This window comes from Pyrus communis, chromosome 3 (genome assembly GCF_041283825.1).
Source record: "Pyrus communis isolate YQ-2024b chromosome 3, ASM4128382v1, whole genome shotgun sequence".
NCBI classification, from domain to species: Eukaryota; Viridiplantae; Streptophyta; class Magnoliopsida; order Rosales; family Rosaceae; genus Pyrus; species Pyrus communis.
The window spans coordinates 578816-605793 of record NC_142567.1 but is presented as its reverse complement, the minus strand read 5'-3'; the positions used below and the strand labels follow the sequence as shown (position 1 = coordinate 605793).

The 26978-nt window shown below is 37.7% G+C and overlaps 4 protein-coding genes and 1 pseudogene across 4 annotated transcripts; 2 read left to right on the top strand and 3 right to left on the bottom strand.

Moving 5' to 3' along the window:
- Positions 1–5: 5 nt before the first annotated feature.
- On the bottom strand, positions 6–2487 carry LOC137714082 (alpha/beta-Hydrolases superfamily protein). The gene is made up of 3 exons (XM_068453370.2): positions 1946–2487; positions 562–800; positions 6–452 (listed from the first exon to the last, which is right to left on the bottom strand). The coding sequence occupies exons 1-3, from the start codon at positions 2408–2410 to the stop codon at positions 206–208; spliced, it is 951 nt and encodes a 316-aa protein (XP_068309471.1). The 5' UTR covers positions 2411–2487; the 3' UTR covers positions 6–205.
- A 2297-nt stretch (positions 2488–4784) lies between these two features.
- LOC137714669 (RING-H2 finger protein ATL5 pseudogene) lies at positions 4785–7742 on the top strand (annotated as a pseudogene).
- Positions 7743–10920: 3178 nt separating this feature from the next.
- LOC137715783 (putative invertase inhibitor) lies at positions 10921–11736 on the top strand. Its single transcript, XM_068455130.2, has one exon. It carries the CDS (start codon positions 10989–10991, stop codon positions 11580–11582), a length of 594 nt encoding a protein of 197 aa, XP_068311231.2. The 5' UTR covers positions 10921–10988; the 3' UTR covers positions 11583–11736.
- A 3187-nt stretch (positions 11737–14923) lies between these two features.
- LOC137715781 (putative pectinesterase/pectinesterase inhibitor 7) lies at positions 14924–17157 on the bottom strand. The gene is made up of 2 exons (XM_068455129.2): positions 16047–17157; positions 14924–15774 (listed from the first exon to the last, which is right to left on the bottom strand). Exons 1-2 carry the CDS (start codon positions 17062–17064, stop codon positions 15083–15085), a joined length of 1710 nt encoding a protein of 569 aa, XP_068311230.2. The 5' UTR covers positions 17065–17157; the 3' UTR covers positions 14924–15082.
- A 6478-nt stretch (positions 17158–23635) lies between these two features.
- LOC137716103 (putative pectinesterase/pectinesterase inhibitor 41) lies at positions 23636–26007 on the bottom strand. Its single transcript, XM_068455498.2, has 2 exons — positions 24781–26007; positions 23636–24477 (listed from the first exon to the last, which is right to left on the bottom strand). Exons 1-2 carry the CDS (start codon positions 25691–25693, stop codon positions 23786–23788), a joined length of 1605 nt encoding a protein of 534 aa, XP_068311599.2. The 5' UTR covers positions 25694–26007; the 3' UTR covers positions 23636–23785.
- Between the last annotated feature and the right edge of the window lie 971 nt (positions 26008–26978).

Here is a 26978-nt window from a genome sequence, read left to right as displayed (position 1 = left end):
CATAATTGAAAGACGGAACAAGCTCTGCATATTATTGCATGATTGGGGTGACAATTACAGAACAGGCAAACCCGAAGGACGAAAACCTCAAACACAACTAATTTCAGACATCATCACCCTAACCTGTAAGGGCGTAGAAGAAACTCTTCAACTGCAAAGAGAAACAAACTAAAGGACGCTGGCGTGCTCATCTAGTTAATGGAAATCAGAACTTCTTGATGAAGTCGTAGACATGCTGACTGACTTCGTCTGGCTTTTCCTGGTTAATGAAGTGAGCTGCATCTTCCATCACAACCACCTCTTGCAGAAACGCGACATCTCTCTTGAACCCACCTTTATGTATGTAGTTCTGGATACCTGGAATATGATAGGTGATGTCCAGGTCCCCCACGATAAACTTAACCGGTACCTTGATTTGTAGCCCCGTCCATGGTCCAGTAAGCTCCCAGGTTCTGCAACAACCAACGAACAAAGTACAAAATTACTTCTTCAATCTTAAGAAAGAACCATGCTTTTGATAAATCGAAACGAATTCACAAGGGTATGTACAATTGTACATACAAGTTCAAAGCTCGATAGTAGTTCAATCCCCCAGTAAATCCTGTCTTGCTGAACTTGCTGGCAAAATAGTTAACGTCCTCTTCTGTCAGCCAAGCGGGCAAGGTCACTGGAGCTGCCCAAGATTTTAATCCTTGGTCCTTTGGTATGCATGGAGGCTTTGGACTGCGGCCGGTGAGAAAACGTTTCATGACCGCTGCAGTATCAATGCTATCGAAATCTTGTTCGATCTCTCCCGGTTCCTATAACACAAACAACAATTTTTTTTTTTTCAATTTATAAGTTAAAATAAGCATTTGAGTAACAAGAGCGATGCCGCAACAAAATCAGGAAGTAACAAACTTGAACATATTCAGTCCTTGACATTAACAAGGTTACAAATTAGTCCCAAATGGGTCAGATTAATTAATCTCCAACTGTGTTTAGCCGACGAATTTTCAGCATTGAAAATACTCCATAACATGAAAATGAATTGGCTATGATCAATCGATCTTCTACTTTAGAGTAATCTAAACCACGGGAAGGGGATCACATCCGCTATGGCCAAATGTGGCTATGCCCGTGTCTGCAAAACCAAAATTATATAGCTAAACAATAGCATTCAGTAATTCTGAATGCCTGAGCAATACTAACTATAGTAAAATGTATATTCCATGAAAGTTATACCATCTTGGTAAATATTGAGATTTGACTATCTCCGTATGAAATCAAACAATTTTAGAACTTTACTATGTTTAAGCCCTCACATTGGAAAGAGATTAACCAAAAACAGCCAAAATAACAGAACTTCCTCTTTTGTGTAGAGAAAAAAAGGGAAATTGGAAAGATTTGTTACTATGCACTACGGTCGGTGGGATTCCCTCCGCCTGTAAGTGAGAGCAGGGCAGATGGACAAAAGGACCAAGGTGGTCCCAGGACTGCCGGAGTTGAAAAATATACATGTGAAGTCTTCCGAGAATATCAAATATTTGGTATGGGTTTTTTTTGTGCCGACCAAATGTTTGTGATGTAATGTTTGCTAGTCATATTCCAACAGGTTGGGCACAAATTCTGTAAATATCGATCATCAAATTGCTTCACCATATGTTGATATGTCGTATCTGTTGACATGTGCGGTACATGATTTGGTTGACAACAACAAATTCGCGAAGTCTTGGACGAAACTCCTAACTTGTACTTTTAACACTGGGACCTAAGAATTCGAACGCTGGATCCACTACGTGGGAGGTATGAGGTTTGACTCCCACGAGTTACATAGCTGATGTGTAACTTAGTCCAAATCCTGCGTCTTAGTGTGCAAATATATTGTATTACAATAATTCGCAAAAGGGTTAAAATTTCCAGATCAGGACGAAGAAGAAACTAAAAGTTAAAGGAATCTGATTACCTGAAACCTACAAATGTAGTAATCGTCGCCAAACAGTGCCCTGAAAGTATCGATAGGCTTTCTTTTAGGGTTCCTGGGACTGAAAGCCACGCTCATGTTGACCAAGGCCTTGACACGGTCGGGCCGGAACAGGCAGAACCACCAGGCCATGACGGCACCCCAGTCGTGGGCGACCAGGAAGACTTGGTCAATACCCAGATGGTCAAGCAGCCCGATGAGGTCGCCGACTATGTGCATGGCCGTGTAGGACGTCGGAGACGGTGGCGCGTCGGTGTCACCGAAACCTCGGAGGTCGGGGGCTATGCAGCGGTATCCCAAGGAAGAGAGAGAGAGGAGCTGGTGGCGCCAGGAGTACCAGAGCTCCGGGAATCCGTGGAGGAAGAGCACCGGTGGGCCCGTTCCGATTGAAGCGACGTGCATGTTTATGCCGTTTGTGGGCACCATCGTGTGCTCGATGTTCTCCATTGTTGACACTGTGTGTGTTTCTTGTATTTTCTTTTTTTGTCGATAGTGCTTCTTGGTCTCTGTTTATCTTCTCTTTTGTGCTTGGTCTGGTTCTGTGGGTATATATATGGATGAAAAAGAATTGACTTTTCAGATCAAATTCTAAAAATGTGAGCTATCTTTTCTATTTGTTTTTTTTTTATGTGCTTTTTTCACTCATCATTTTTATTTATTAAATAGATTTTAAAAAATTAACTATTTTAGTTGTATTATAATAATTTTTTTTAGTACCTTTATATTTTTACACTAAGGATTGGGGAGTTTCGTTAAACCACATAATGGACAATTTAATTTGATATCGAATTCATAATCCACGAGATTCGAACCTAAGACCTCTCGTTATTTCATAGACACGCACGATCCTTAACATTCTCTAAGCTTTTTCTTAATTTAGTTTTTCGTCGAGGCCAACTAGGTTGTGGTCATACTTGCTAAATTTCGGGGCACAATATACTTGCATCATAACTAGTGAACATTCCCACTTCTGATATTAAGATGTAGCCATGCACACCATATGCACATTATAGAAAAAATTCACAAATTTCTGCAATAGGACACTGGAATCACAAATTGTTCTATCCCAGTTTTGTAGCACATCAAAACCCAAAATTTATTCCATAACCCACAGGCCTTAACATGAAACACAAACCCTAATTTAACTTCAAAGTATTAATTCATCTTACAAATAACCTATTTATTCCATAAATCATTGATGAAGGAACTTGGAACTAAACATCCTACTTTACTATGCCTGCCTAAGCTTCAATCGCCAGAAAAAAAAAAAGAAACTTTCCAGCTAAAACAAAAAATATAACATTCTAATTACATGCAAGCTCTTTTCAGATTTGAAAGATAGTTGATTCGAAAAAAATCCATCAGTACTCTTCGGATCCTACCAACGGAATGAGATTCTCAACGGGTCCCTTTCATCTGTACTCTTCGGATCCTACAATTATGAAGCTGAAGAGATAGGTATGGAGAAGAGAGAAGACGATGAACATGAAAAGTTTGAAAGTGAATAGAAAATTAATTCCCGACCCACTCCAAGCATTAATAAGTTAGTTTCCCGAATTTATGAGCTTGGCATGCAATGGTCAGTTGTATGCCTAGTAAGCTAATACTACGTGTCAAAATGGCAACACCGTTCTGTCGCTGCCACCAGTACTCATAAAGAGACCTTCAAACCATTGTCCATCATGGCGAAGCAGGATAGGGTTGCCCGGACAGGCAAAAATGCGGTAGATAGAGTAATCAATGCGAGATCAACTTGTATAACACAAGTGTACCGTCGTGATAGCATTGTGTTTTAATAATATAAATATATGTAAAGAGAAACTAACACATGTTTTTTAATATGGCATGGGACACTACTATATACGACTCATTTCATATAATTATTTTTCTATCAATACACATCATGCAAACATTAATAGACTGAATTGAATAAAGAGTGACCTCGAGCCAATAAGACTTTCGTTTGCAAGGGTCGGAGGAGGATGAACTTCTATCGAACAACTGTACTCTTGTTTTGCAAACACCACAATTCGAACACGTAACATTTTGAACAAAAAAGAACAACTATTTCATTGCACCAAGGCTTGCTTTCAATTTACTGAATTGAAAGCATTCAATATCTTCTTAGGTGACAGCGGTTATAGGCACTTAATAGTTTATGGCCAGGATACCACCCAACACACAAATTATTTGAAGTTTAATGCATTCATATGATTTTGCAGAAGATAAAATTAGGTTCGTGATTTATGCACATTCAGTATTTGGCCCAAACCCACATGTATCGGGCCGGGTTCAGACTTGATTTCACTTGAAAATCTGATGAGGTTATGTTGGGGAAGTGTATTTTGGCCCAAATCAATTTAATGAGCATAGGCATCCCATCCCATCTGTACTACTGCAGTTATTGACGCAGGCCTATTGCATAGTTTAGTCCTTAGTTGGACTGAAAAGATATTTCACAATACATCGAAATTTCGAGTTTGATTTTTATAAATTAAAATAATAATCACAGAGTCAGTCGAAAAATTTAACTTCTAATAATTTTTTTTTTCAATTATATAATAACATAGTACACCACCTCATATTTCGACCATACTGAAACATTTTTCTGACATGCATGCATATAAGAGAAATAACTTTAGCAAGAGCAGCTAGCTTTCGTCGGCACATATGCATGCCCAGGTGCTGAGGCTCTTAAAAACAACCCACCAAACTCAAAGTCCCAACCTTTATCAGTCATCACTACCAATTGCAGAGCCAACAACCCTTCCTCTTCCCCCATAACTTAAGCCCCATCCTTCTCCTTTAAGTTTCAAACACAATGTTTGAAAACTCACCCACTCCATTGATCCACAAACCCACCCACTACGCTTTGAATGGCAAGATCATGCTCTGCTCAGTCATCATTCTATTCGTTGTAGTCTCCACCATCGCTTGCTTCTAATAACATAAATGTTAGTATTGTTAGAAGGGTATTATTATAATCGGGATATATGGCTATATAAAGGATTGTATAGCTAGTATTTCATTACGTTCATTTGTATACATTTTCTTCATTCAATCAATACAATCTCTCTGGTTTTCTCTCTATCACTTTTCTCTTCCTCTGTACCAACTTCATCTTTTACAATGTAGTTAATATGGTATCAGAGCCACCAAGGCTCACACCATGGATCTTGGTGGTCGATTCCTCTTCTTTCTCTCTTAATTACTTTCTTTCGTTTCCGCGTATTTCCGTATTCGTAATACAAGAGCTCTTTCTTCCTTTCTTTCTCTGTAAACTTCTCTGAGATTTCACATAGATTTTCTTTGATTTCATCTGGGTTTCACTGCAAATTTTGACTGGGGCTTCGAGCTCGAGCAAATTGGGCTGCTGAAGAAAGATTTTCCTGGAAGCAACACAGGGTTGCTTAATCTCTACTCCGAGAGCTGAACCTGCTTCCCCGGCTTGGCTAGTCAGACAACTGTGGGCCGCTTGATTATGTTGTCAAGCATGGCAGCGTCCATTGCTCCTTACCTTTGCGATGCCATTCGATTGGGTTCTCAGATCCTCCCTCGAATGGCTCGGATTTCTCCTCGCAAGAAACCCTAGAAATCCCAACTGCGAAAAAGGGTTGGTCTGATCCTTATTGATCTTTCATTCTTCCGCCGCATGATTTGTAGTTGATTGGTTCTTGTGGACGATTTGCTGTTCTTGGTGGAGTTTCTTGGTGCTAGAATTATGGGGTTTCAGTAGAGTAAAGGTCTGTGCATTCTACCTGTTTGTTGATTTGCGTCAGTGAGAATTTCTTTCTGTTTGATGAATTCCAAGGTCGATTGTCATCGTCAACTAGTTTTCTTGTTGGTTTCTTGAAGAATTGTTGATTGTGGAGGCTTAAAGATTTGGTTTTGGTTCAATTTCTGGTGCAGATCAGGTGATTCGGTTCTTCGAATTCATGCATATGTCTATAATATTGTTGAGACGATTTACTGTGTTCTGGGTAGTGCAATTTCTGTGATGCCTTCGATTTCTGCAAAATCAAGGGTTTTTGTGATAGTTGTGATCTTGAGATTTTCATATGATGAAGTGTAGTCTGGTGATATAATGTATATTCATCCCAAGAAAGTGTCATTCCTTCTTGGTTAAGTGTAAATTCTGGGAAGTGCACAGGAGTATCAATCTCTTGTTATATCATATTTGTTTTACTATCAAAGAAAGTGTCAGTCTTTCTTGGTAGAAATCGATATAATTTTTTGTTAAGTTTCATGTCAGTGAAGTGAAAAGGAGTGTCATTCTCCTTGGTTGTTTTGGGTTCTTGGAGTGTCATTCTCCTTGGTAGATTTAGTTTCTTGGGAGTGTCATTCTCCTTAGTTGATTTGGTGCCAGTCTCTGTAAAGCTTCAGTTAGTTCACGATATTTTTTTTTGTTTTGCTCCAACTCCTCTGTAGATGACAAAGACTTCAACAGATTAGGATTAGAAATTGTATTGTGCATAACATTTTTAGCAGCAACATAAATTTCAGCAAGCCTCATGGGTTGATCAATTGAGCTCTCTGAAATTCCTGGTGAAGAGTAATTAATTATTCCACAGAATGTTCCACATCCTTTGAAATTACAGAATGATGGTGTATCGGTGGAGTAATTGCACTCCTGGAGGAGAGTAATTGACTATGGTATTTGTGGATTCGTGTAATGGTTTTCTTTTGCCAGCACCTCAGATGAAGCATCTGGTGGAAATGAGGGCCAAATTGCAGACTTTGGCCAGGGAAGCATGTTTAGTGAAGCACTATTTCCTGCTCATTAATGTCAACAACTCCAGACTATCATACACTGCTCCAAACGGCATAAGACAGGGGTTTGGGGTTTTATGCAGTGTTTAGCTTCATAACAATAATTGCAGATGTATTTACCAAAGGATTGCACAGTCCAATGTTCTTGAAGCATTGCAGACATCTTGGTCTTGCAGTTCCATATTAGTTTCAGCGCTCTAGCTACTTCAAACTTCACTTGGTCCCAAGTTCAGTTTGAGGGGGGAGTAATAACATAAATGTTAGTATTGTTAGAAGGGTATTATTGTAATTGAGATATATGGCTATATAATGGATTGTATAGCTAGTATTTCATTAAGTTCATTTGTATACATTTTCTTCATTCAATCAATACAATCTCTCTGGTTTTCTCTCTATCACTTTTCTCTTCCTCTGTACCAACTTCATCTTTTACAATGTAGTTAATAGCTTCCATAGGACCACAGCTCCGTCGTAACGTCCGCTACTTCTTCCACCACCGCCGCCGCCAGCAATGACGTCTTCGCAACCACCGCTCTTTTACCTCCCTCCTCGAAACCACTATCTCTTCAATTACCAATCCAAAGGCCTTAGATCCCTTTCTTCTCAAAACCTTACCTCCTTGCACTTACTCTGCCACCACCACTGCTACAGAAAACGCCCTTATAACGCCCCTGGAGTGCGTAGTTTGCTTATCGGACTTCGAAAACCAACAGCAAGGCCATGTACTGCCCAAGTGCAACCATGCCTTCTATATCGATTGTATCGACACTTGGTTTCAATCGCAGTCCAATTGCCCACTATGCAGGGCGCCGGTTCAACTCGATATTCCAGATTCTAAGCCAGAGATTTTGCCCGAAATATCAATCAGTGAATGAACCAGCCGGTTCGGAGCAAGGGAAGAGTGAGGGTAAAATGGGTTTTTCGAGACTTGCGTCATGGACGAGTATATCACCGGAACACTAGTGTTGACTTTGGGAGGAGAGCAAAGTGTTGGACCGCATAGGGCCCTAAAATTTAAAAGGTTCCCAAAACAATTTCATATCTTATATACATAGCATTATTATATTTGAATGTGATAAAAAAAAAAAAATTTCAAGTGTCCTACAATATTACAAATTATACTTGCGATCAATCATGTTGCATGAAAGTTAAATGAGTTTGCTTTGATATGTATTGAAAGTGGTTTTGTAGACAAAATTGATTATGAAGGTTTACTTGATGAGTTTGAGACAAAGAAGAACTATTTTTAAGTGAAACTTCAATGCTGGATTTTTTGAAGCTTTTGTTCATTTGGTTTCTTAAGATTGAACTGATTGTTGATTATTTAGTAATATTGTAATATGGTTTCTTAAGATTGAACTGATTGTTGATTATTTAGTAATAGAATATCTCCAAAGGAGATGTCAAATATAGTATGTCAAAATTTTATTTGATAACTGATGTGGCAAATTGAATATAAATGCTAAATTCTCTTCTTTTCCAATGGATGTATCAAATATTTATTTTATTATTTTATTGGACCTAGAGTTACATTATCTATTAAAAAATAATCAAAATTAGTTTTAGTTTTTATTCTATTGGTTGTTAATGGGACCCATGCATTAAAAATTAAATTAAATATATTTGACTCATTCTTTATTTGCGGCCAAAAAAGACAGTTAGAAAGTAAGGAGTCAAATGACTCACATGCCACATCACATATGACATATCCATTGGAGAACACTTAAATGTCTTTCAATCCTATTTGGTATATTAGACATCTCCTTTGAAGATGGTCTAATATGGTTATTTTTTTACGTTTATTTACATATATTAATATTTGAAAACTGTTATTAGTGTGAGTTCAAAAGTTTGCATCACTTTTAGTTATTGTTTTTTAGTATCAATACATTGTTTAATTTTTTTTAAAAGACGGTTTTAAGAAGGGTCCGATGGGGGAGGAAGCCATTCAGGAAGGTGGTTGGGGTATCTGTGGAGGAGGTGCCTAACCGTATCAGTTTTGGTTCACCAAGAAACAATTACAGTGGACAAAAAAGTTCGGGTTCGTGAATCGGGCACCCATATTCTGTCCTTAAAGAGGATTTGGAGCATAGTGATTCAGAACAATCTGATCCATTTGGATTTTGGTACTTTTGCACTTGGCAGTGCAATGGGGAAATAATCTTATTGGCGCTTTTGTTTTTCTTTGGCAGCGTTTTGGTACACCTTGTGATTGTATTGTATAATTTGTTTGTATACAAAGTGTATACACTAACTCATGTAGTCAAGCAATATTCTTTTCTTAAAAATAATGTTTTTGCTTTTCATTTTCACGTTTGAGTTTTATACAACCCGGTTTAGGTATCCGAGATATTGATCTTATGATGCTTTCATCATTATTAATAAATTATCATTTGCCAACATTTATTGTTTTTTTAAAGGTTGTTTTGCCTCATTTTAATTATCTTGTTTGAATGGAACTTGAATAAAATTCACACGCAAAGAGTTCACGTCACACCTTGAATTTGGCACAAAGTAAACTTAAGTAGGTGATATTTCACGTTACTTTAAAAAAAGCGAAAATTAACTATTTTAAAGTCTCCAAAATTGAATGTAAACAATTTCGTTACCACTAAAAATAAACCTCAAAATGAAACTACAAAGGTTCGAAAATCTAGAATAAAAGTACAAAACATCAACGTACACTGTGTTGTCAAAACAACTACAAGAACATCTAATGTCTTCCAAAATGAACTCAAATCTTCTACAACTCTTTAAAAACATCTTAATCATGTCAGCTTCTCACCCAAGCTGATCGAAAAGGGACGAAATGATTCGAATGGAAGATCAAAGGAGTTAGATTCAAGAGCTGCAATACAATGAACACAAGATTTTAGTGAATCAATAACAATACAATTAGGTTATGTAATTCCTCAACCGTAAATCTAATGAAGCCTTATTCCCATGGTGGTCACATGAGCCTTATTACCAAATAATTAAAGTTCTAGACTCTTTCAGATGATTCGAACGAACTGAATCAACCACATATTCAGATGATATTCGATGTTCGATTACAAACACTTTAAACAATGAAACAAAGGCAATGGCATCTGAATCAACAATCAATTGAGGTTCAAATATCAATGGAGGAAGCTGAAAACTGAATCACAATACAATAATAGTAGCTCAGAAATTCAGAATGATGGAAGCAAAGCAATGCAAAGCTAATAACACAAGGATACTTACACGATTCACTATGCTTGAACCATGGAATCCAACAGTTGAGTTCCTTAACTTAAACAAATCTTTCTCTCAAACCCTAACCTCTTAGTTTTGGTACTGAAATAAGCAAAATTGGTTGAGAGAAGCAAAAGCTGTCAATAAAAAGGAGACAACTTTCTTTAAGCAGATGGTGGAGCGTTACTTCAGTTGTGGGCTTGCTTGTTAAGAGGTGGTAGCTTAGTTCAAGTAAGGGTTTTCTTCAAGAAAGTGGTGGAGGTTAACTTTATAAATGATGCCTACTTGTTGTGCTAAAATATTTAGTAGAGCAGACCAACCAGCCAATCTTATAAAGGTTAACTCTCGTGCATTGGAAAAGCTACGTTATCAATAGTCGGTCATGTTGTTTATCTAAGGGAGAGTTGGATAACCATTTTGTTTTCAATTTTCAATTTTTTTTAAAAAAAATAAAAAAATGGTAACTACTTTCCGTTTTCTAAAAAAGTGAAAACTAAAAGTTGAAAACAAGTGGTTTTCAAACGGCCCCAAGGTTTTCTTCAACTCCAAGGCACTCTCATGTAATCCCATTCATTCAACAATGGCGAAAAATTAGTCTTTTACAATGTTAATAATTTAGTTATACGACCAAGCCACCAAACAAAATACGAACATAGCCCAAGCATACCTAGGGCTACAAACCTCTAAGGAAATTTGGAAAGCTATCATAAGTCAAGCCCAACATACAATCCCGATTTCCAAATTGCGTATGTTCAGCACAAGCCGCATAACCATACATGTGTTAAATTTAGAAGAACAAAATCCACCTTCGGTCCCAGTCGTTCAAATCAACTTCCAAAACGCGTTTAAAAAATTAGGAGAAACCCGTGAAGGTTCCTCATAAATCGCAGCATTGAGAGGCTCTCCTCTCACAAAAACCGACCACCATTCCAATTCCTCCTCATTTATATACTCATTCTCCTTGTTTTCTAATTAAATAACCCCCTTCTATTAATTTAACAACAACCAAAAAAGGAAAAGGAAAAGAAAAAGAAAAATAATGAAGCCAATTGCAGCAGCATTTTTCTTCCTCTCAACATTGTGTGCCGCAAGATTTGTCGTGGTCGCCGGTAATGGTCAAGGTCAAGGTGAAAGTGAAGGAAGCAACACCGCTGCCGCCGCGGGGGAGGTGAATATGAAGCTTCTTGAACAAGCGTGCCAGCATTCACCCAGGAAGGACTTATGCATCGAATCCCTAGAGAAGGACTCGAACAGCAAGGGCGCTGACCTCATCGGCCTTGCCTACATTGCCGTCCGGCTGGCAGCGGCAATGGCCGCCGACGTGGACGAGCACATGCGGTCGTTGCTCATGCACAACGCCACCTCCTTGGACCCCGTGATTCAGCAGGGGTTGGCGGACTGCGTTGAGCACTACTCCGATGCCAACGACCAGCTCGACGACTGCACCGCCGCCATCTCGGCGAGTAAATTCAAGGACGTTGAAGTGTGGGTCAACGTGGCGATTTCTGACGCCGACTTCTGCGACAACTCTCTTAAGGGACAGGAATCCGTGATGGTAGAGAAGAACAAAGCGTTCCGCCTGTTGTGCAATAATATTTTGTCCATAATCAAGGTCTTGCCAGCTGAAAAGTGATTTTCTTGAGTCCTCATCGTACGGATTTAATTAGTAGCTAGCTAAATATGGTCAAATTTTTAAACTTATGTAATTAATATAAATTATAAATTACTAAAATGTGTCAACTTTGTGAATGACTCACAGTTTTTCAATGACAATTGTTGGTTATATATACCGCGCAACGATCTTATTAACAGTTTTTTGTGAAATTTGAACTCAACATCTAATTAACGGCTATTAAACCAAATAATCATGTGCAAATACGTAGCGATGCATCCTTCTCTGAGTTCTCTCTAATAGTTTTTGCCAAACTCAAAGCAATGTCTGCCGTCACAAGATGGTATAGCTATATCATCAAGTTGATGTGATCTGTCAGAAACGATTAGAAGAGCAAACCTAGTAAATTAAATGTTCGTGATTTTGTTTAAGTAGAGATTAATAAGATGCATGAGAGTTCCAAGATATAACGGAACACATGCACGTGAAAGAAGGCGGTTCAGAAGAATTGCTTTTGGTAACTCCTATGTAGTTGTCTTCTATGAGTGGCATTTACTTTCGTTTCAGATGCGTCATAGCAAAGATAAGGAGCAGAAACAAAAAAGAGTACAAGGACGCAATCAATTTTGTTGCTTGTGTGGAGGCTCTCTCAAAGTGAGACTTCCTATAAATTCTTTGTCATCTCGTTTTTTTGGTATACAGTTTTATTATATTGGCACGAGAATTTCACAAAAAAAAATAAGGTGGCGGAGAGTCCCATAAGCGATAAAATTTTCATTGTGATTGGAACACAGGTGGTACACCACATGTTTTTATATAAATGATGTGAAATTTTATTTTTTAAGTTATTAACTTTTTAACACACATATCCCACCATTTGTATAGTAACATGTGATGTACCACTCCGTGTACCGGTCACACTGAAAAATCTCTTCCATTTTTAGTTTTCTTAGCATTTCTCAATGCTAATTAAGGAGACTCTCTCAAAAGTGAGACTCTTTATGTACTCTCCGTCACCTCATATTTTTGATACAATTTCTGTGTCAACATTAGAAAACTTTTTGCAAAAAATATGGGATGACAAATAGTTCATGAAAAGTCTTACTTTTGAGAGTCTTCTTCTCCATGTAACAAATCAAAAGAGTCTAATAGCCCATAATCTTGTGATATATATTTATAAATTTATGAACGTCGGAGTTGGCAGTTTGGAGTTTTCTCTTTCACTCTTGGCTATGTTCGCGGAGTTTTAGATAAGATAAGCAACTTTAAATCTCTCTTGGTATTCCAATCAAGTTATGTACTGCTCCTTTTATTGTTCTCATTATTTGGCACCTCCGTATGATTGGGCTAGGGAGAATGCGTATGGGCTTGCTAAGGGTAACTCGGGTCGTACATCTTGTCAGCAGGTTATTTTCTTGGTGGTTTCTTTCAGAGTTTGAGGCATCATGTACTTCTTTCTATGCAGAGCTTCATGTTTTCATCCTTATTGTGGAGCTGGCCCACTCGCGGGATGGTGAAAGTTGTGGCTCAAAAGCGACGCTTCCAGTGTGATCTTCTGCTTTTCTTTTGACTTTTTTCTTTTCTTTGGCAGCTGTGGATTCGTTGGAAAAAATGTCTTTCCCTTTTGAAACACATGATTTTCCTGTGCTCTCATATTTTGTCGAGAATGGAATGCGATCCCTGATAAATTAGCAAATTTAGGGTTACTTTCATCTTTCCCCGTATGGCATGCGGTTCCACCCATGGAGATTCCCTTTTCTTCATATGAATTTTTGAGCATCCCGGCCTACAAGTTTTTCTTATGTCTTTCCTTCTTTTTCATGTATTTTTTAATTTATTTTTCTTGCATTATGATGGTAAGGTTTATCTCCTCCTGACTAGGTATAATTTCTTTTTTTGCTATCAATACAAATCATCTCGTATTGCCAAGGTTTCTCAACATAAAATAATTAAAAAAAATTAAAAAAATTTCTAAATTCTTTAACTTGTTAGCTTTGTGATACAACTAAAGGTCAGTAGGTCAGATAAACCGAAGTTAGTGTTCAACGTAGAGCATTCTTTACACTGCATTATGTCAAAGAAGTAGAGCCATTGAGATTAGCAGACCAAAAGAACAAAAGCAGAGTGTCTCAAATTAATATCTTGGCTTTTAGACCAAATTTGAGTCATATAATTGAAGCCATAAATCGCTGCCTAATAAATTGGGCATCTAAACTTGTAATCTTTTGCCCGACACGAAACAGAGTACTCCTTCATGTCCTTCATGTCAATTGCGTGGATGGCTTGGGATGTATGCTTAAGTATGGAAAGCTGTTGGAAACTAACAACCAACAAGAGCGAGGGAAACATGAGCCCTGGAATTGATATGGGGCACATAGTTTACGTATCACATGCTATACACCTTCACTTCCTGCAGCTTGTCAAATGTCGAAGTTAGCTTAGATCTAGTCTTTCTTGTTCTGAGAGAGATTTTTGTAAGAGTCACTCTATCAATTTCCCAGTGGGTCATCCATCCTAGGATTACTCTCGCCCTGCGTAACTTTGGAGTTCCGATGGAATCCGAAGCCAGTGAGTTCCCAAAAGGCCTCGTGCTATAGGGAGGTGAGCATGTACATACAAGCCACATCACCCCCTCTCCGTTGGTTGATGTGGGATATTACAATCCATCCCCCTTAGGGGCCCGACGTCCTTGTCGGCACACTCGCACTGAACAGCAAAGTGGCTCTGATACCATTTTGTCACATCCTAAGCTCGGCTCTGCCGTAGCACGATATTGTCTGCTTTGGGCTTGCCATTCCCTCATGGATTTGTTTCTAGGAACTCAGACGAGAACTTCCTAGTAGGTCACCTATCTTAGGATTGCTCTCGCCCGAACTCGCTTAACTTCGGAGTTCCGATGGAATCTGAAGCCAGTGAGTTCCCAAAAAGCCTTGTGCTATAGGGAGGGGAGCATGTACATATAAGGCACATCACCCCCTCTCCATTGGTCGATGTGGGATGTTACATATGTTGTTACTAGTTCATATATTATAAAATGGATGGACATCATGACATAATCCCACCCATGTTGGTATGTCAAGGCACTACACTACAAGTCGATATCTATTTTAGGTCAAAAACGTTATAATAGGATGCCATAGCCTTATATATAAAATAAAAAAAATCTAGATCAGCCAACGCTATATATTCAGGCATTTCTCTAGCATTTTTGGAAGTCACATTAAAAAAAAATTTACTAACAACGAACTACATAAAGTGTAATCCAATCTTTTGATGTATATGCTTCAAATTTGACAAATTGTATTAAGAGGTATCAAGAAAGTTTCTTCTAACATGATTGTTATAAAGCTAATCAGTTACAATACAAAAAATAAAACCATTTATAAATTTAAATCCGAAGTTCTAAATTGAGAATGCTTAATTGGGCATTACATGCTTATTACTTCACTTTAAAAAATGGCAAGGAGAAATAATATAGTAAAAGAGAAGATGAAAAAATGGTTTGCAATCCAAGAACTTTATCAAATTAATCCGCCAGTGTAAGGCACTCCGGTTTGAGGCAACCAATCATCTCCCAGCAAGAAATTAGTCACCGTGAAATTAGCGGCGTCGGTAGAATTAATCACATGATAACCGGGCCATGTAACTCTGTTCGTAGTGTTCGATCCGGGCCCAGTGTTGTTGTACTCAGCGTAATACAATGTGCTTAGCGCAAAATCTCCGTCCCAAGCGCGCCAACCAACAGGTTCCACCAAGCTATCAATGTAAGACTGCATGTAAACTGTCCTAGAATACTCCTTCCATGGCCTGCCCAAATAAGTCTTTGTACTGCTGTTGCTAGAGGCTAAATCATCGGCGGCACGAATGGTGCAATTATGAATCGAAGTGCCTGTGTTTTGGTTCGGATCTGTTCTACCCTGAGCCGTAATGGCGTTGAACTGACCGCTCATCGGCAGCCGGGGATAAATGTTGCAGTTTTGGAAAACCACTGCAGCATTTCCAAATATGAAGTCTACGGTGCCGTATATGTCACATTCTCTGTAGAATTGCCGAAGAGAATGTGTGTATAGTGTGTCTTGGTACGCTTCAAAGCTGCAACTATAAAAGGTGGACAGATCCGCCCCGCTTCGGACTGCAACGGCTTGGTGCTTGATTGCTCCGGCGGTATTGCGGAACGTTATGTTCACCGCTACAAATCCAGGTGCAACCACAGCTGCAATATTTATCATATTCGAGAACTTGTAAGATACTAATTCAACATTATATAATGATTACTGATATATTAAAGCACTTTTAAATGTTTAATGACATCGTTTTCTGTCATGCTCATTCAAAGCAACTCTCTTGAATGTTTAAGAAAAGTCTTAATGATTTTTTTAATAAAAGTATTAAGGTGTTACGTAACCAATCTCAAATAGTTAATTGTGTTGTTAGACCGTCAATTATAATATAGTGAATTTTAATTTCTTGTTTAAGACCTCTTACCAAATGTTGCAGAGTTGAAAGTTGTCCATCCATCAACAACGCTCCGGTTACCGGTGATAATCGTCTGGTTAATGCCGTCTCCGACCATCATTAAGTGCCTCTTATTTTTAGCAACCGAGACGTACTCTTCATAAACACCGGCTGTGACATAGATCAAGAAGTACCCATCAGTTGGCGCAGAGTTGTTTGGGGCCGCCGCAATGGCGTCATTGATGGTGGAGAAGTTTCCGGTTCCATCCGGACTCACCGTCACGATCTCACTGACTAACACCTCATCGTCCGCCGTCTCCGTCTGCAGCATCTTCCGCTTGCTCACGCTCTCGTAAACGGCACGCATTTTGCTCGACATCTTCAGCGGCAAGCGTCCGTTCTTGAAGCCCCGCTGCTTCCTAGTCGGGCGCCACGCGACTTGTTTTTTCTTCTTGGGAACCCACCCTTTGGTAAAAAGTGCTAGCGAAACGCTGTAGAATTTCGTGTCGTTTTTGAGGGGGACGGAGAGGCCATTTTTCAGACTCCACGACGACACGGTGGACTGAATGCCGTCGAAACATGTTTGCTGGTTGGTGAGAATGGCGCTGAGGAGGGTTTGGACGTCGTCGGCTTTGAGTGTGGAAAGGGTTTTGCTAGTTTTATTGACGGTTTCATAACTGTTGAGCAAAAAGTCCATGTTGAGGCCGGCAAGCAGCCGGCAGTCCTCGAGGGCTCGGACGGCGGTAAGTGACAAAGTAGAACGTCTTTGGAGATACTTGTCAATAAGTTTCAAGAATTTTCGGGATTGAGATAAAGACTTTCCGACGGAGAACCGGCCGTAGTAGTAGACATTTTCGGGGTTGTGGTTGTGAGGGAGGACAGATTTGCAAAAGGAAGGGTCGGGGGTAGATTTGCAAATGGTTCCGGCGGAGACTGTGGTTGAAGAGTTATCCGCAGCTGAAGATAGAGAGGCAAAGAGTGGAACGAGAAGGATGAGAAATGAAGCTAAAAGATTGAGGGATGAGATTAGCTTAGAATTATAAGCCATTTGGATTGGAATTTGAATTAGTATTGTATGCTATTTAGTGGAGTTGATGATTGGTGATAGGCTTGATTCATATATATATATATAGGAGGCGAGAGAGGGAGGTGAATTATTTTTCTGGATTGATAATATGGTGGTTGGAGTGAACAATTTTTTTGTGGGTATTCGTATTTGTGAGGTCAACTGAATTGTAAGACTTTGTGTACAAATACGCGTTAGATCTCCGACTTGATGTTATTGTACATGCAAACGTCGACTAATCGTAGTATGTAGTCATCCTAGCTAGTTCCATTCATCCAATAGAATAATGTGGCCTCGTTGTTTTAGCGAGTGATTTTTTGGAAACATAGGTGCCAGTCTGTTAGGTCTTTAGCTTCTGTTGCCCTTGTAGCAGATTTATACCAATTTCTCTTAGTTCATATGGTAATCATATAAGAGTTCTATATTACCTTTGGTACGTACTCTCTTGTATTTGTTTGGTTCTCACAATGAAATCACTCTATATTCTCGTAAAATAAAATAAAATAAAATAAAATAAAATAAAAGATATATGATTTCTTGAGTGGGTTGTCCAATAATAGCTCCTAAATTAACTTTATATTTCACTGTATTTTGTTATTTACTTAGAAATTAGATGCATTGTGGCATTTATCAACGGTGGGGCAGGTGCCCAAGGGAAGGGGATTGGTGACATCGAGTAGGCTAGATATCAATCTTCAGGCATGATTTGTATTCCAGGAGTATCCTCTTTGCAAGGATCTTGAAGATTATCAAATCGTGTCCATTCATTATATATTGTGTAGTCAATTTTCATCAGGTACTATTCATATTGAATTTAAAATAATTTCTGACTGCACGATACATGATTAATGGATACAATTTGAGGATCCGGGGATCCTCATTCATTTATATAATAATTTGATGAGGTATTTGCATATAAGAACTTTCGGCCAATTATATTGTCGCATTTGCTACTTGGAGAATTTTCAATTCGATATTATTCTGGTAGTGGGTGTGTTTTAAATTGAAGGTGAAATTATTGTCAACTAACCCAGAAGATATAAGATTAGAGAAATGCTAAGAGAACTCTCTCAAAAGTGAGATTTTTTATAAAATTTTTTATCACCATATAGTTTAACGTCAATTTTCGTGTCAATATTATAATATATTGTGCAAAAAAATAATGAAGTGACATAGAATTCATGATGAGTTCCACTTCTAAGAGAGCTCGATAAGTATTTCTCATGCCATTATATCCTGCCTAGCTAATTGGATTAATAAAATAAAACCATTAACACGATCAGTTTTGATGAGTTTATAGTAAACTAAAAGGAAAGTTCACTCGAGTTCAATTAGTGACGGTGGGTTTTGAATATTTTCCTTTTGCTACGTTGCATTGACGAGTGACGGCAGTGTGTTTTGGAATTATACATGCATGTCCCCAATATGCCAAAGCAATGCGAACCCTACATATCACTTATGCTTGGGTTTAAACAATCATATTAATTTGTAGTTACGGTAAATATCTGTTGTGGGACAATCTCACATGTTAATTTTCAGGTTCTTTAAGGGAATAGATCTTCATTCTTTTTAAGAACGTTTTTGCTATTAACTACATTGCAAAAGATGAAGAATTGGTACAGAGAAAGAAAAAGAATTGGCAGAGAGAAACAAGAGAGATTGTATTGATTGATCAGGCAAAATGTATACAACTGAACTTAAGGAAATGATAGCTATACAATCCCTTATATAGCCATATATCCCAATTACTATAATACCCTTCTAACTATATTTTTGTTGTATCAGTTATTACTCCCCCCTCAAACTAAACTTGGAGTATCCAAGTGAAGTTTGAACTAGCCAGGTATTTGAGATTGATTTGGAACTACGAGACTAAGATGTCTACAATGCTTCAAGAACATTGGACTGTGCAATCCTTTTGTAAATACATCTGCAATTACAGTTATGAAGCTAAACACTGCAGAAAACCCCAAACCCCTGTCTCTTGCAGTTTGGAACTTGCTGCTCAAACTTTCATTTTCCGTGAACTCGTGACTGCAACAAAGAACTTCAGGCCATAGTTTTTCATAGGGGAAGGGGGATTTGGGCATGTATACAAGGGGCGATTTAAGAGCACTGGTCAGGTGATTGCTATTAAACAATTGGATAGGAATGGACTTCAGGGCAACAGAGAATTTCTTGTTGAGGTTCTCATGCTCAGTCTTCTGTATCACCCTAATCTAGTGAATCTTATTGGGTACTGTGTTGCTGGAGACCAACGGCTTCTTGTTTATGAATTTATGCCCTTAGGATCATTGGAAGATCACCTTCGCGATCTTCCACCTGATAAGGAACCATTGGATTGGAACACACGAATGAAAATAACTTCTAGTGCAGCCAAAGGATTGGAATACCTTTGATACAAGTTCCACTTTTGATGCTGACAGTAACCATTTCTGATAAATTTGATGATCTAACATTGTAGTACTTTGATTAGAATCACCAACTTTGGATTAACCTGCTGCTAACAAGAAAACACCCACAAAACCGATCACCAAATCTTCTAGCTTTCCTAAAACCCTGAATCAAATAAGTGCACCCCATGACACCTTTGTAACTGCTGACCAAAAGATTACTGAGAGCTTTTGCAGCTTCTTGAAGAGTTGAGACATAAGACTACAACTTATGTCGTTGGTGAAGCCACGATGAAAGACATAAGTACAATCTAGAAATCAAAACAGATAAATTCTTCTAGGTAGCAAGAGAATGACACTCTTGACAAATTCTAAGGCAATAAGAGAATGACACTCTTGACACAAATGTTAAGGCAACAACAGAATGACACTCTTGACAAATTCTAAAGCAACAAGAGAATGATATTCTTGACAAATTCTAAGGCAACAAGAGAATGATACTCTTGACAAATTCTATGGAATCAAAGAAAGAATGATACTTTCTTATCCATCAAGAAAAAATGACACTTTCTTGAAATCTTGTAATCTAACCAAATCACCGAATGAAATAGTAGTTTATCTTAGACAATTCATCCAACAAACAACAAAACAACTTGACAAACATGTGTCTTCACTAACTTCACACAACTTAAGTTGTGCATTTCTTCAAACATGTGGACTGCACAAAGTTGAGAAATTTTCTCCACAACAGAGAATAGAACATGGATCAAAGTGCCAGATACAGAGCACAGAGTACACAAACGTTAATCACAGAATACCCTAATCACAAAGTACATAAAACAGTAAGTCCCTTGAGCAGCAACCCCAAACTGAACACATTGTAACCCCAACACCATCTCTATGAATCAAAATTACTAACCAAGTAATTAGCAGTAGCTTCTTCATAAACCCAATTGATAAATGAGCCCCAACTTGCAGGTTGCCACCTCCATGAATCGAAAATTGTGTTAATCACCTACTAATCAAAGCACCTAATTGAACTCAATTCATAGTCTACTCTACTGATCAAAGATCTCTAAGAACCATCCAAGAATCAACAAATCGAGCTACCCAGTAATGAAATTAAGCAATTGAGTCGGAAATGCAACGTTACCAGGCAAGTAATGCAAACACCAAGAATTGCCCAACCGCCATGATCAAGATATCAAAGAGTCATCTATAGGCACAAGAATCGCTTCCACTTCCTCCGATAATTGCTTCTTTTTCGCTTCTAGGAAGCTCTGAGATTCCGCTGCTTTTTCGATAGACTCAGTTACAGACTCCGTTTATTGAAATTTCATTGACGCATAAGATCGAACACGTGATAGGCAAGAACCCATTAGAGAGAAAGAATACACAAATTCCAGATTCCAACAAACAAGAACCACAAGATTCTGGTGAAGCAACACCAAATTTTGAGGAAAACCCAGATCCTGGTGAATCAGCAGAACACTGTCACTCCACTTCCATATTCCAATTTGATCCCACACCCTGAGCGCACGGCGCCGTTTTATTTCTGGAGAATGCAGAATCAGGATAGGGTCCAAGTCGATGGGGAAGTGGAGTCTGCAGCATCGGTTTCAACACCTGAGTTTGACGAGACTGTTCCGGTTTTCATTGGACAACAAGCACAAGTAAAGCCACTAAGAATCAACTTCAATGCGTCCGGTTTTGGTGAAGCGAGTGAAGCAGAAGTGCCAAAGCTTATGAAACCCAGAAACCCAATGAACAAGAACAAGAAACCCAGAAAGTAATAAAACGATTGCGGAAGCACACAAAAATTTAACGGAACATCTAATGAAAATTTGGAAAGAAACTAAAGCTATAAATAGATGAAAAATAATGGGAAGTTGAACCACCAAAATCCATGGCGTGAGCCTGATGGCTCTGATACCATATTAACTACATTGCAAAAGATGAAGAATTGGTATAGAGAACGAGAAAGAATTGGTAGAGAGAAACAAGAGAGATTGTATTGATTGATCAGGCAAAATGTATACAACCGAACTTAAGGAAATGATAGCTATACAATCCCTTATATAGCCATATATTCTAATTACTATAATACCCTTCTAACTATATTTCTGTTATATCAATTATTATTTGCGTCGGTTGTGGAGGCTCATTTTTAAGCGTTTGGGATAGACGGCAAATGGAGTTTTTCTGCGTAGTGGCAGAGCTCGTATCTTCTTTCTTTTATTTTTTTAATTTCTAAATAAAATATTAAATTAATAATCTTCTAATTTTTGCATTATTAATAATTAAATATGGACTTAGTGCTTGTCACATAATCACTCAACATCTAAAAACAAATTGATTAACAGTTGTATAACATTAATATGAAATCATGAGCCGTTAGTATGAAATTAAAAAAAATTAAAAGATGTTTTATGAATTGAAATTAATGGAAAATCTGTGAGATAAAATGTGATTTGATCAATTTTTAAAATAACATAAATGTGCCAAATAAACTTAACAAATGACACTTTCAAATAAAAACTTTACTAACTTTTTTGAAGATGGTCTATACCGCTCACTATATTGACTTGCTAAGGTATGCTCTATACCTCTCATTATATTGACTTTCTAAGCTATTGATGTACATGAACAGAAGTTAATATATATTTTAAGTCGGACCAGAAACATATGCAGTCTGTAACCGCGTTGAAAAGTTAGCCGTTGGGAATTGACACGAGCTGTTTCAAAGACGGTGGAATAATCAGACACCATACACTGTACACAAGTCCTCAGCTTCCTCGTTGCCCTACCTTAATTACAAGTTGGGTGTATAGATAAAGTGACGTGACCAAGTCAATGTTTCGTACTTGCATTCCTGCGGCGCTTTCCAGCAGCTTCCTTTCATAACTAAAATTCTACCTTTTATGTTAATCCCACTTGGTTGATAATTATCATAGAAATAATGATGATTGACAAGTTCAACGCCCAAATTAAGAGAAATTTTTATTGGAACTAGAAAGTTTGGGAACAAAAATTGTGTGATGTATTATTCTGCTTGTTGTATTAAGAGTGAACACATATTTAATATGTATCTCATTTTAGAAATCTTGTACTTTAAGTAAAAATGGTAACATTATGCAGTCATCTTTCTTTCCCAGTTTAATCTTAAAACTCTGCTATATTAATAATGCTTGATGAGATATCGAGTCGTTAGAACTAGATCAAATTGACAGGCATAAAAAAAAGTCAAATTAATATAATGCATGAAGTTTGAATTCAGACGTTGGACTTTTCCTTCACTTCAATTAATTTGTGAGAAATATCTTATCATTTGTCTCCACAAGTTATTTTTTATTTTCATTTTTATTATTATTTTTAAAAGAGGAATAACCGGTGGCAAGTCACAGTTATCCAAATTTTTCGGACCCAGAAAGGTTATGAGGAATTTCAACCTGCATGTGGCCATAGTCAAATATACTCACTAGTTCGGCACATCAAACCCAAAACCTTCCACCTTTTTTTATTTATTAGGGAGCCACAATCCTACTAAATTAACATGGCTTATTATTATTTGTACATACAAGTGATAACGGAAAGAACAAAATCAAATTTGGGACACCAGGTTTAATATTAATACAAACTACGCTACAAGACGCTTACATATGCTATAGATGTTGAAATGCGCACAACTTTGATATATATAATTGATGTTAACATTTGCCAATGAAGTTATAGTAAAATCTGTCTAAAGTTATATATAGTTGGGACTAAAATAATTTTATAACTTTAGAGAGGTTATTAGTTAAGATGGCGCCAAATATTTTATTTCTTGCATGTTTTAATTTGTATTCATCAACAATATGTGGAGGCATGTTTCCTTAAAATGAGACACAAAAAAGTTATAACTTATTACAGTGTTGAGTTTACTCTAATACATAATTGAAATATTATTTATTGACTTATTTATCCTTAATGAATGTTGTATTTTCTAAATAGGATTATGTGGTAGCAAGTATTTTAATTCTTGCATATTTTTGAACTCATTGACAATTATAACCATATGGATGTGTGTTTCCTTAAGATGAGATCAAGAAAAATTATAACTTAATACAATATGAAGGTTATTCAAATTTCCAATACATAAATGGTCTCAAATTGGGACATAAATTTTTTATGACTAGCGGTTATTCCATTACAGAGTTTACTTTAGAGAAATTTTAATGTATTTAAAATCATAAAACAACAATCAAAATAAGCTAATTAAATCATAATAATTTTAATTCCAAATCCAATTTACCATATTGTTTGTAATATTAGTATAAGCCACCAGAAAAAGGCACTCCAGTTTGAGGCAGCCAAGCATCTCCCAGCAAGAAATTGGATACTGTAAAATTTGAAGCATAACCAGCATCAATCACATGATAGCCCGCCCATGCAACTCGGCTTTTAGTGTCCGAACCGGGTCCACTGCTATCGTACTCCGCATAATACAAAGTACTCAGGGCAAAATCTCCATCCCATTCATGCCAACCGTCTTCATCAATCAAACTATCCATGAAGGATTGCATGTAAATTGTCCTAGAATACTCTTTCCATGGCCTTCCCAGATAAGTCTTTGTACCACCGTCGCTCAAAGCCAGATCATTGGCAGCTCGTATGGTACAATTGTGAATCAAAGTGCCCGTGTTTTGGTTCGGATCAGTTCGACCTTGAGCCGTGACGGCATTGAATTGGCCGCTCATCGGCAGGCGGGGATAAATGTTGCAGTTTTGGAAGACAACTGCAGCATTACCAAATATGAAGTCTACGGTGCCGTAGATGTCACATTCTCTGTAGAATTGCCTCATAGAATGTGTGTATAAGGTGTCTTGGTACCCTTCAATGCTGCACCTATAGAATGTGGATAGATCAGCCCCGTTTCGAACCGCGACTGCTTGGTGCTTCCCGGGCCCGGCGGTGTTACGAAACGTCATGTTCACTGCCACAAACCCTTGTCCAACTACAGCTGCAACATGAATCAATTGGCGTACAAGTTATAACAAAACTCGCTCGGAAATATATATGCAAAAGTAAAATGGGGGTTACAAAGTTTTCATAAAAAATTCAAAAATTAAACTAGTGCCCTAAACATACAGCAAGTTGTATATAAATCACTATAGTTCATATTTTCTATTTTTTCGTTAAGTGTTTGCACCGAGATATTTATTTCTTAAATTCGTTCAATTAAATTTACTTGTACAAACTTAAATTAATTTGAAGCTGATATGTTAACTTAATAATTAACCGAAACTTGCTGATTATTTCTTACCAAATGTTGCTGATTTGAAAGTTGTCCAGTTTCCATCTGCAACATTTCGGTCGCCAGTGAGGACAGTCTGATTGATGCCATCGCCAACCATCATGAGGTACTTCTTTTTCTTGTCAATGGTCACATACTCTTCATAAACTCCTGCCTTTATGTAAATCAAGAAGTAACCTTTAGAGGCTTCAGACTTGTTTGGAGCGGCTGCAACGGCATCGTTTATGGTGGTGAAGTTCCCACTTCCGTCCTGACTCACAGTCACTATTTCCTTGACCAACACGTCATCAACGTTGATCTGATTATCAAGCAGTTTTCTCCCCTTCTTCTTCTTGTTCTTAGGCACCCATGCCTTGTTGAACAAGGCCAGAGAAACACTGTACAGATTGGTGTCGTTAGAGAGTGGAACCGAAAGACCACTTTTTACACTCCAAGATGAAGCTGTGGCTTGTATGCCATCCAAACATGTTTGCTGGTTTGTTAAGATGGCGCTGAGCATGGTCTGGATGTCGTCGGTTTTCAAGTCAGAAAGTGTTGGATAATTGGTGTTGTTTAGGGTTTCCAGGGAGCTTGCAAGAAAATCTACATTGAGCCCTGCAAGAAACTGGCAATCCTGGAGAGCGAGGACCGCGGTTTGTGAGAGAGCGGCGGAGTGGCTTCGGAGATACTTGTCCACCAAGTTAAGGAATTTGAGACTCTGTGATAACGACTTTTGCGCAGCATAGCGGCCAAAGTCGTACGCATTTGAGGTCTGGTTGGGGAGGACGGAGTTGCAGTATGTAGGGTTTGGGGTGAATTTGCAAATGGTTTGCTTGGAGACTGGATTTGCATCTGCAGCTAAAGATGGAGATGCAAAACACGTGGAAAGAAGAAGGATGAGAACCGAAATTTTGGACATGGAGAATAGTTGCAAATTATCCATTGGCTCGAATTTGGTGCAATGACAGACAAGTCAAGTGCTATATATTAGGCATTCTGGCGTTGTATTTATATAGGCTGAGCTTCAACAGAATTAGTTTCATGTCCATTTGCTGAAGCCAAATGCAGTCAAAAACCTTGAAAAATTTTCCTTGTGTTTCCTAACATTAGGCAAAGTCCACTGTCAACTTATTTCAACTATAACATTTGTATATGTACTATATAATTATTCTAGTTTTCCATTTGTTTGAATAAAAGTTATAAAATCCCTTAATGTTAATTTATAATACTTTAATTTTGTTGATTAATTGGTAATTAACCAGACTGAAACCAGCTAGCTTGTTATGCAGCATCCATGCTAGCTGACAGAATGGTTCATATATACTTAAAACCTTGTGAATACCAGCAGTAAGGGTTACCTATTTCACAAGGTTCGATCTTTGGAGTAATCAAACTTTAGATGCAATTATATGTGCGTGTGTGTATGTGTGTGTCTATATATATATATATATATATATATATATATGGTCTTGAGTCAAATAAGAAATGGTCTACGTACGTAAATTAATTTATGAACTTGGTTCTTCTAGGTCAAATTAAGCAGCAAGTTAAATTCCTCGGTAACCGAATGTTTGAAATTGGAAGTTGTTTTATTTGGTATAATGTCATTAGTTGAAAAGAGCCATTATATAGGGTTATAATAATTAATTAGTTTCCAAATTTCAGCGGTAATTTAGTGCAAGTTCTAAGCTTTCAGCTCCTAGCCAAAGAAAATATAATTAAGATGCATAGCCTTTGACTGAGACGGAGAGGTGGCATAAATATACAGAATAGCTGCACATTTTCAACTGCTTGTATAGAGTTGCTTCGGGAAAAACTATTTACTACTGTACAATAACAACAACAACCCTTATCCCACTAAGTGGGGTTGTCTGTATGAATCCTAGGACGCCACTATCTCGGTTTTGTGTCAAGTTTTCCGTTAACTCCAAGTGCTCCATGTCTTTTTTTTAGAGTCTCTTTCCAAGTCTTTGTAGATATGTATATTCACTACTATACACTTAAGTTATAACTCTTTAGTTATATATGTTTTTGATAATTTATGTCTTAGGGTTGTCTAGTAGAATAAATTTTATGATTGCTTTCTTATGGTTTACTAAGATTTATGATTGCTTTCATGTTTGTTCAGAATTAGGGTTTCATAAATACACCTTGTAAAACAAGATCGAAGTGTAGTGATTCGTTTTCTTCTTTTCTCATCCCCTTGATTCGGTAACAAATTATCATTT

Excerpts from the sequence above, each read along its gene's own strand:
- LOC137714082 (XM_068453370.2), bottom strand. The coding sequence starts at position 2,410 with ATGGAGAACATCGAGCACACGATGGTGCCCACAAACGGCATAAACATG. Across the intron at positions 801-1,945 it reads ACTACATTTGTAGGTTTCAG|GAACCGGGAGAGATCGAACA; the intron begins GTAATCAGATTC and ends TTTGTGTTATAG. Across the intron at positions 453-561 it reads TACTATCGAGCTTTGAACTT|AACCTGGGAGCTTACTGGAC; the intron begins GTATGTACAATT and ends TGGTTGTTGCAG.
- LOC137715783 (XM_068455130.2), top strand. The coding sequence starts at position 10,989 with ATGAAGCCAATTGCAGCAGCATTTTTCTTCCTCTCAACATTGTGTGCC.
- LOC137715781 (XM_068455129.2), bottom strand. The coding sequence starts at position 17,064 with ATGGCTTATAATTCTAAGCTAATCTCATCCCTCAATCTTTTAGCTTCA. Across the intron at positions 15,775-16,046 it reads TTTCAACTCTGCAACATTTG|CTGTGGTTGCACCTGGATTT; the intron begins GTAAGAGGTCTT and ends TAAATATTGCAG.
- LOC137716103 (XM_068455498.2), bottom strand. The coding sequence starts at position 25,693 with ATGGATAATTTGCAACTATTCTCCATGTCCAAAATTTCGGTTCTCATC. Across the intron at positions 24,478-24,780 it reads TTTCAAATCAGCAACATTTG|CTGTAGTTGGACAAGGGTTT; the intron begins GTAAGAAATAAT and ends TTCATGTTGCAG.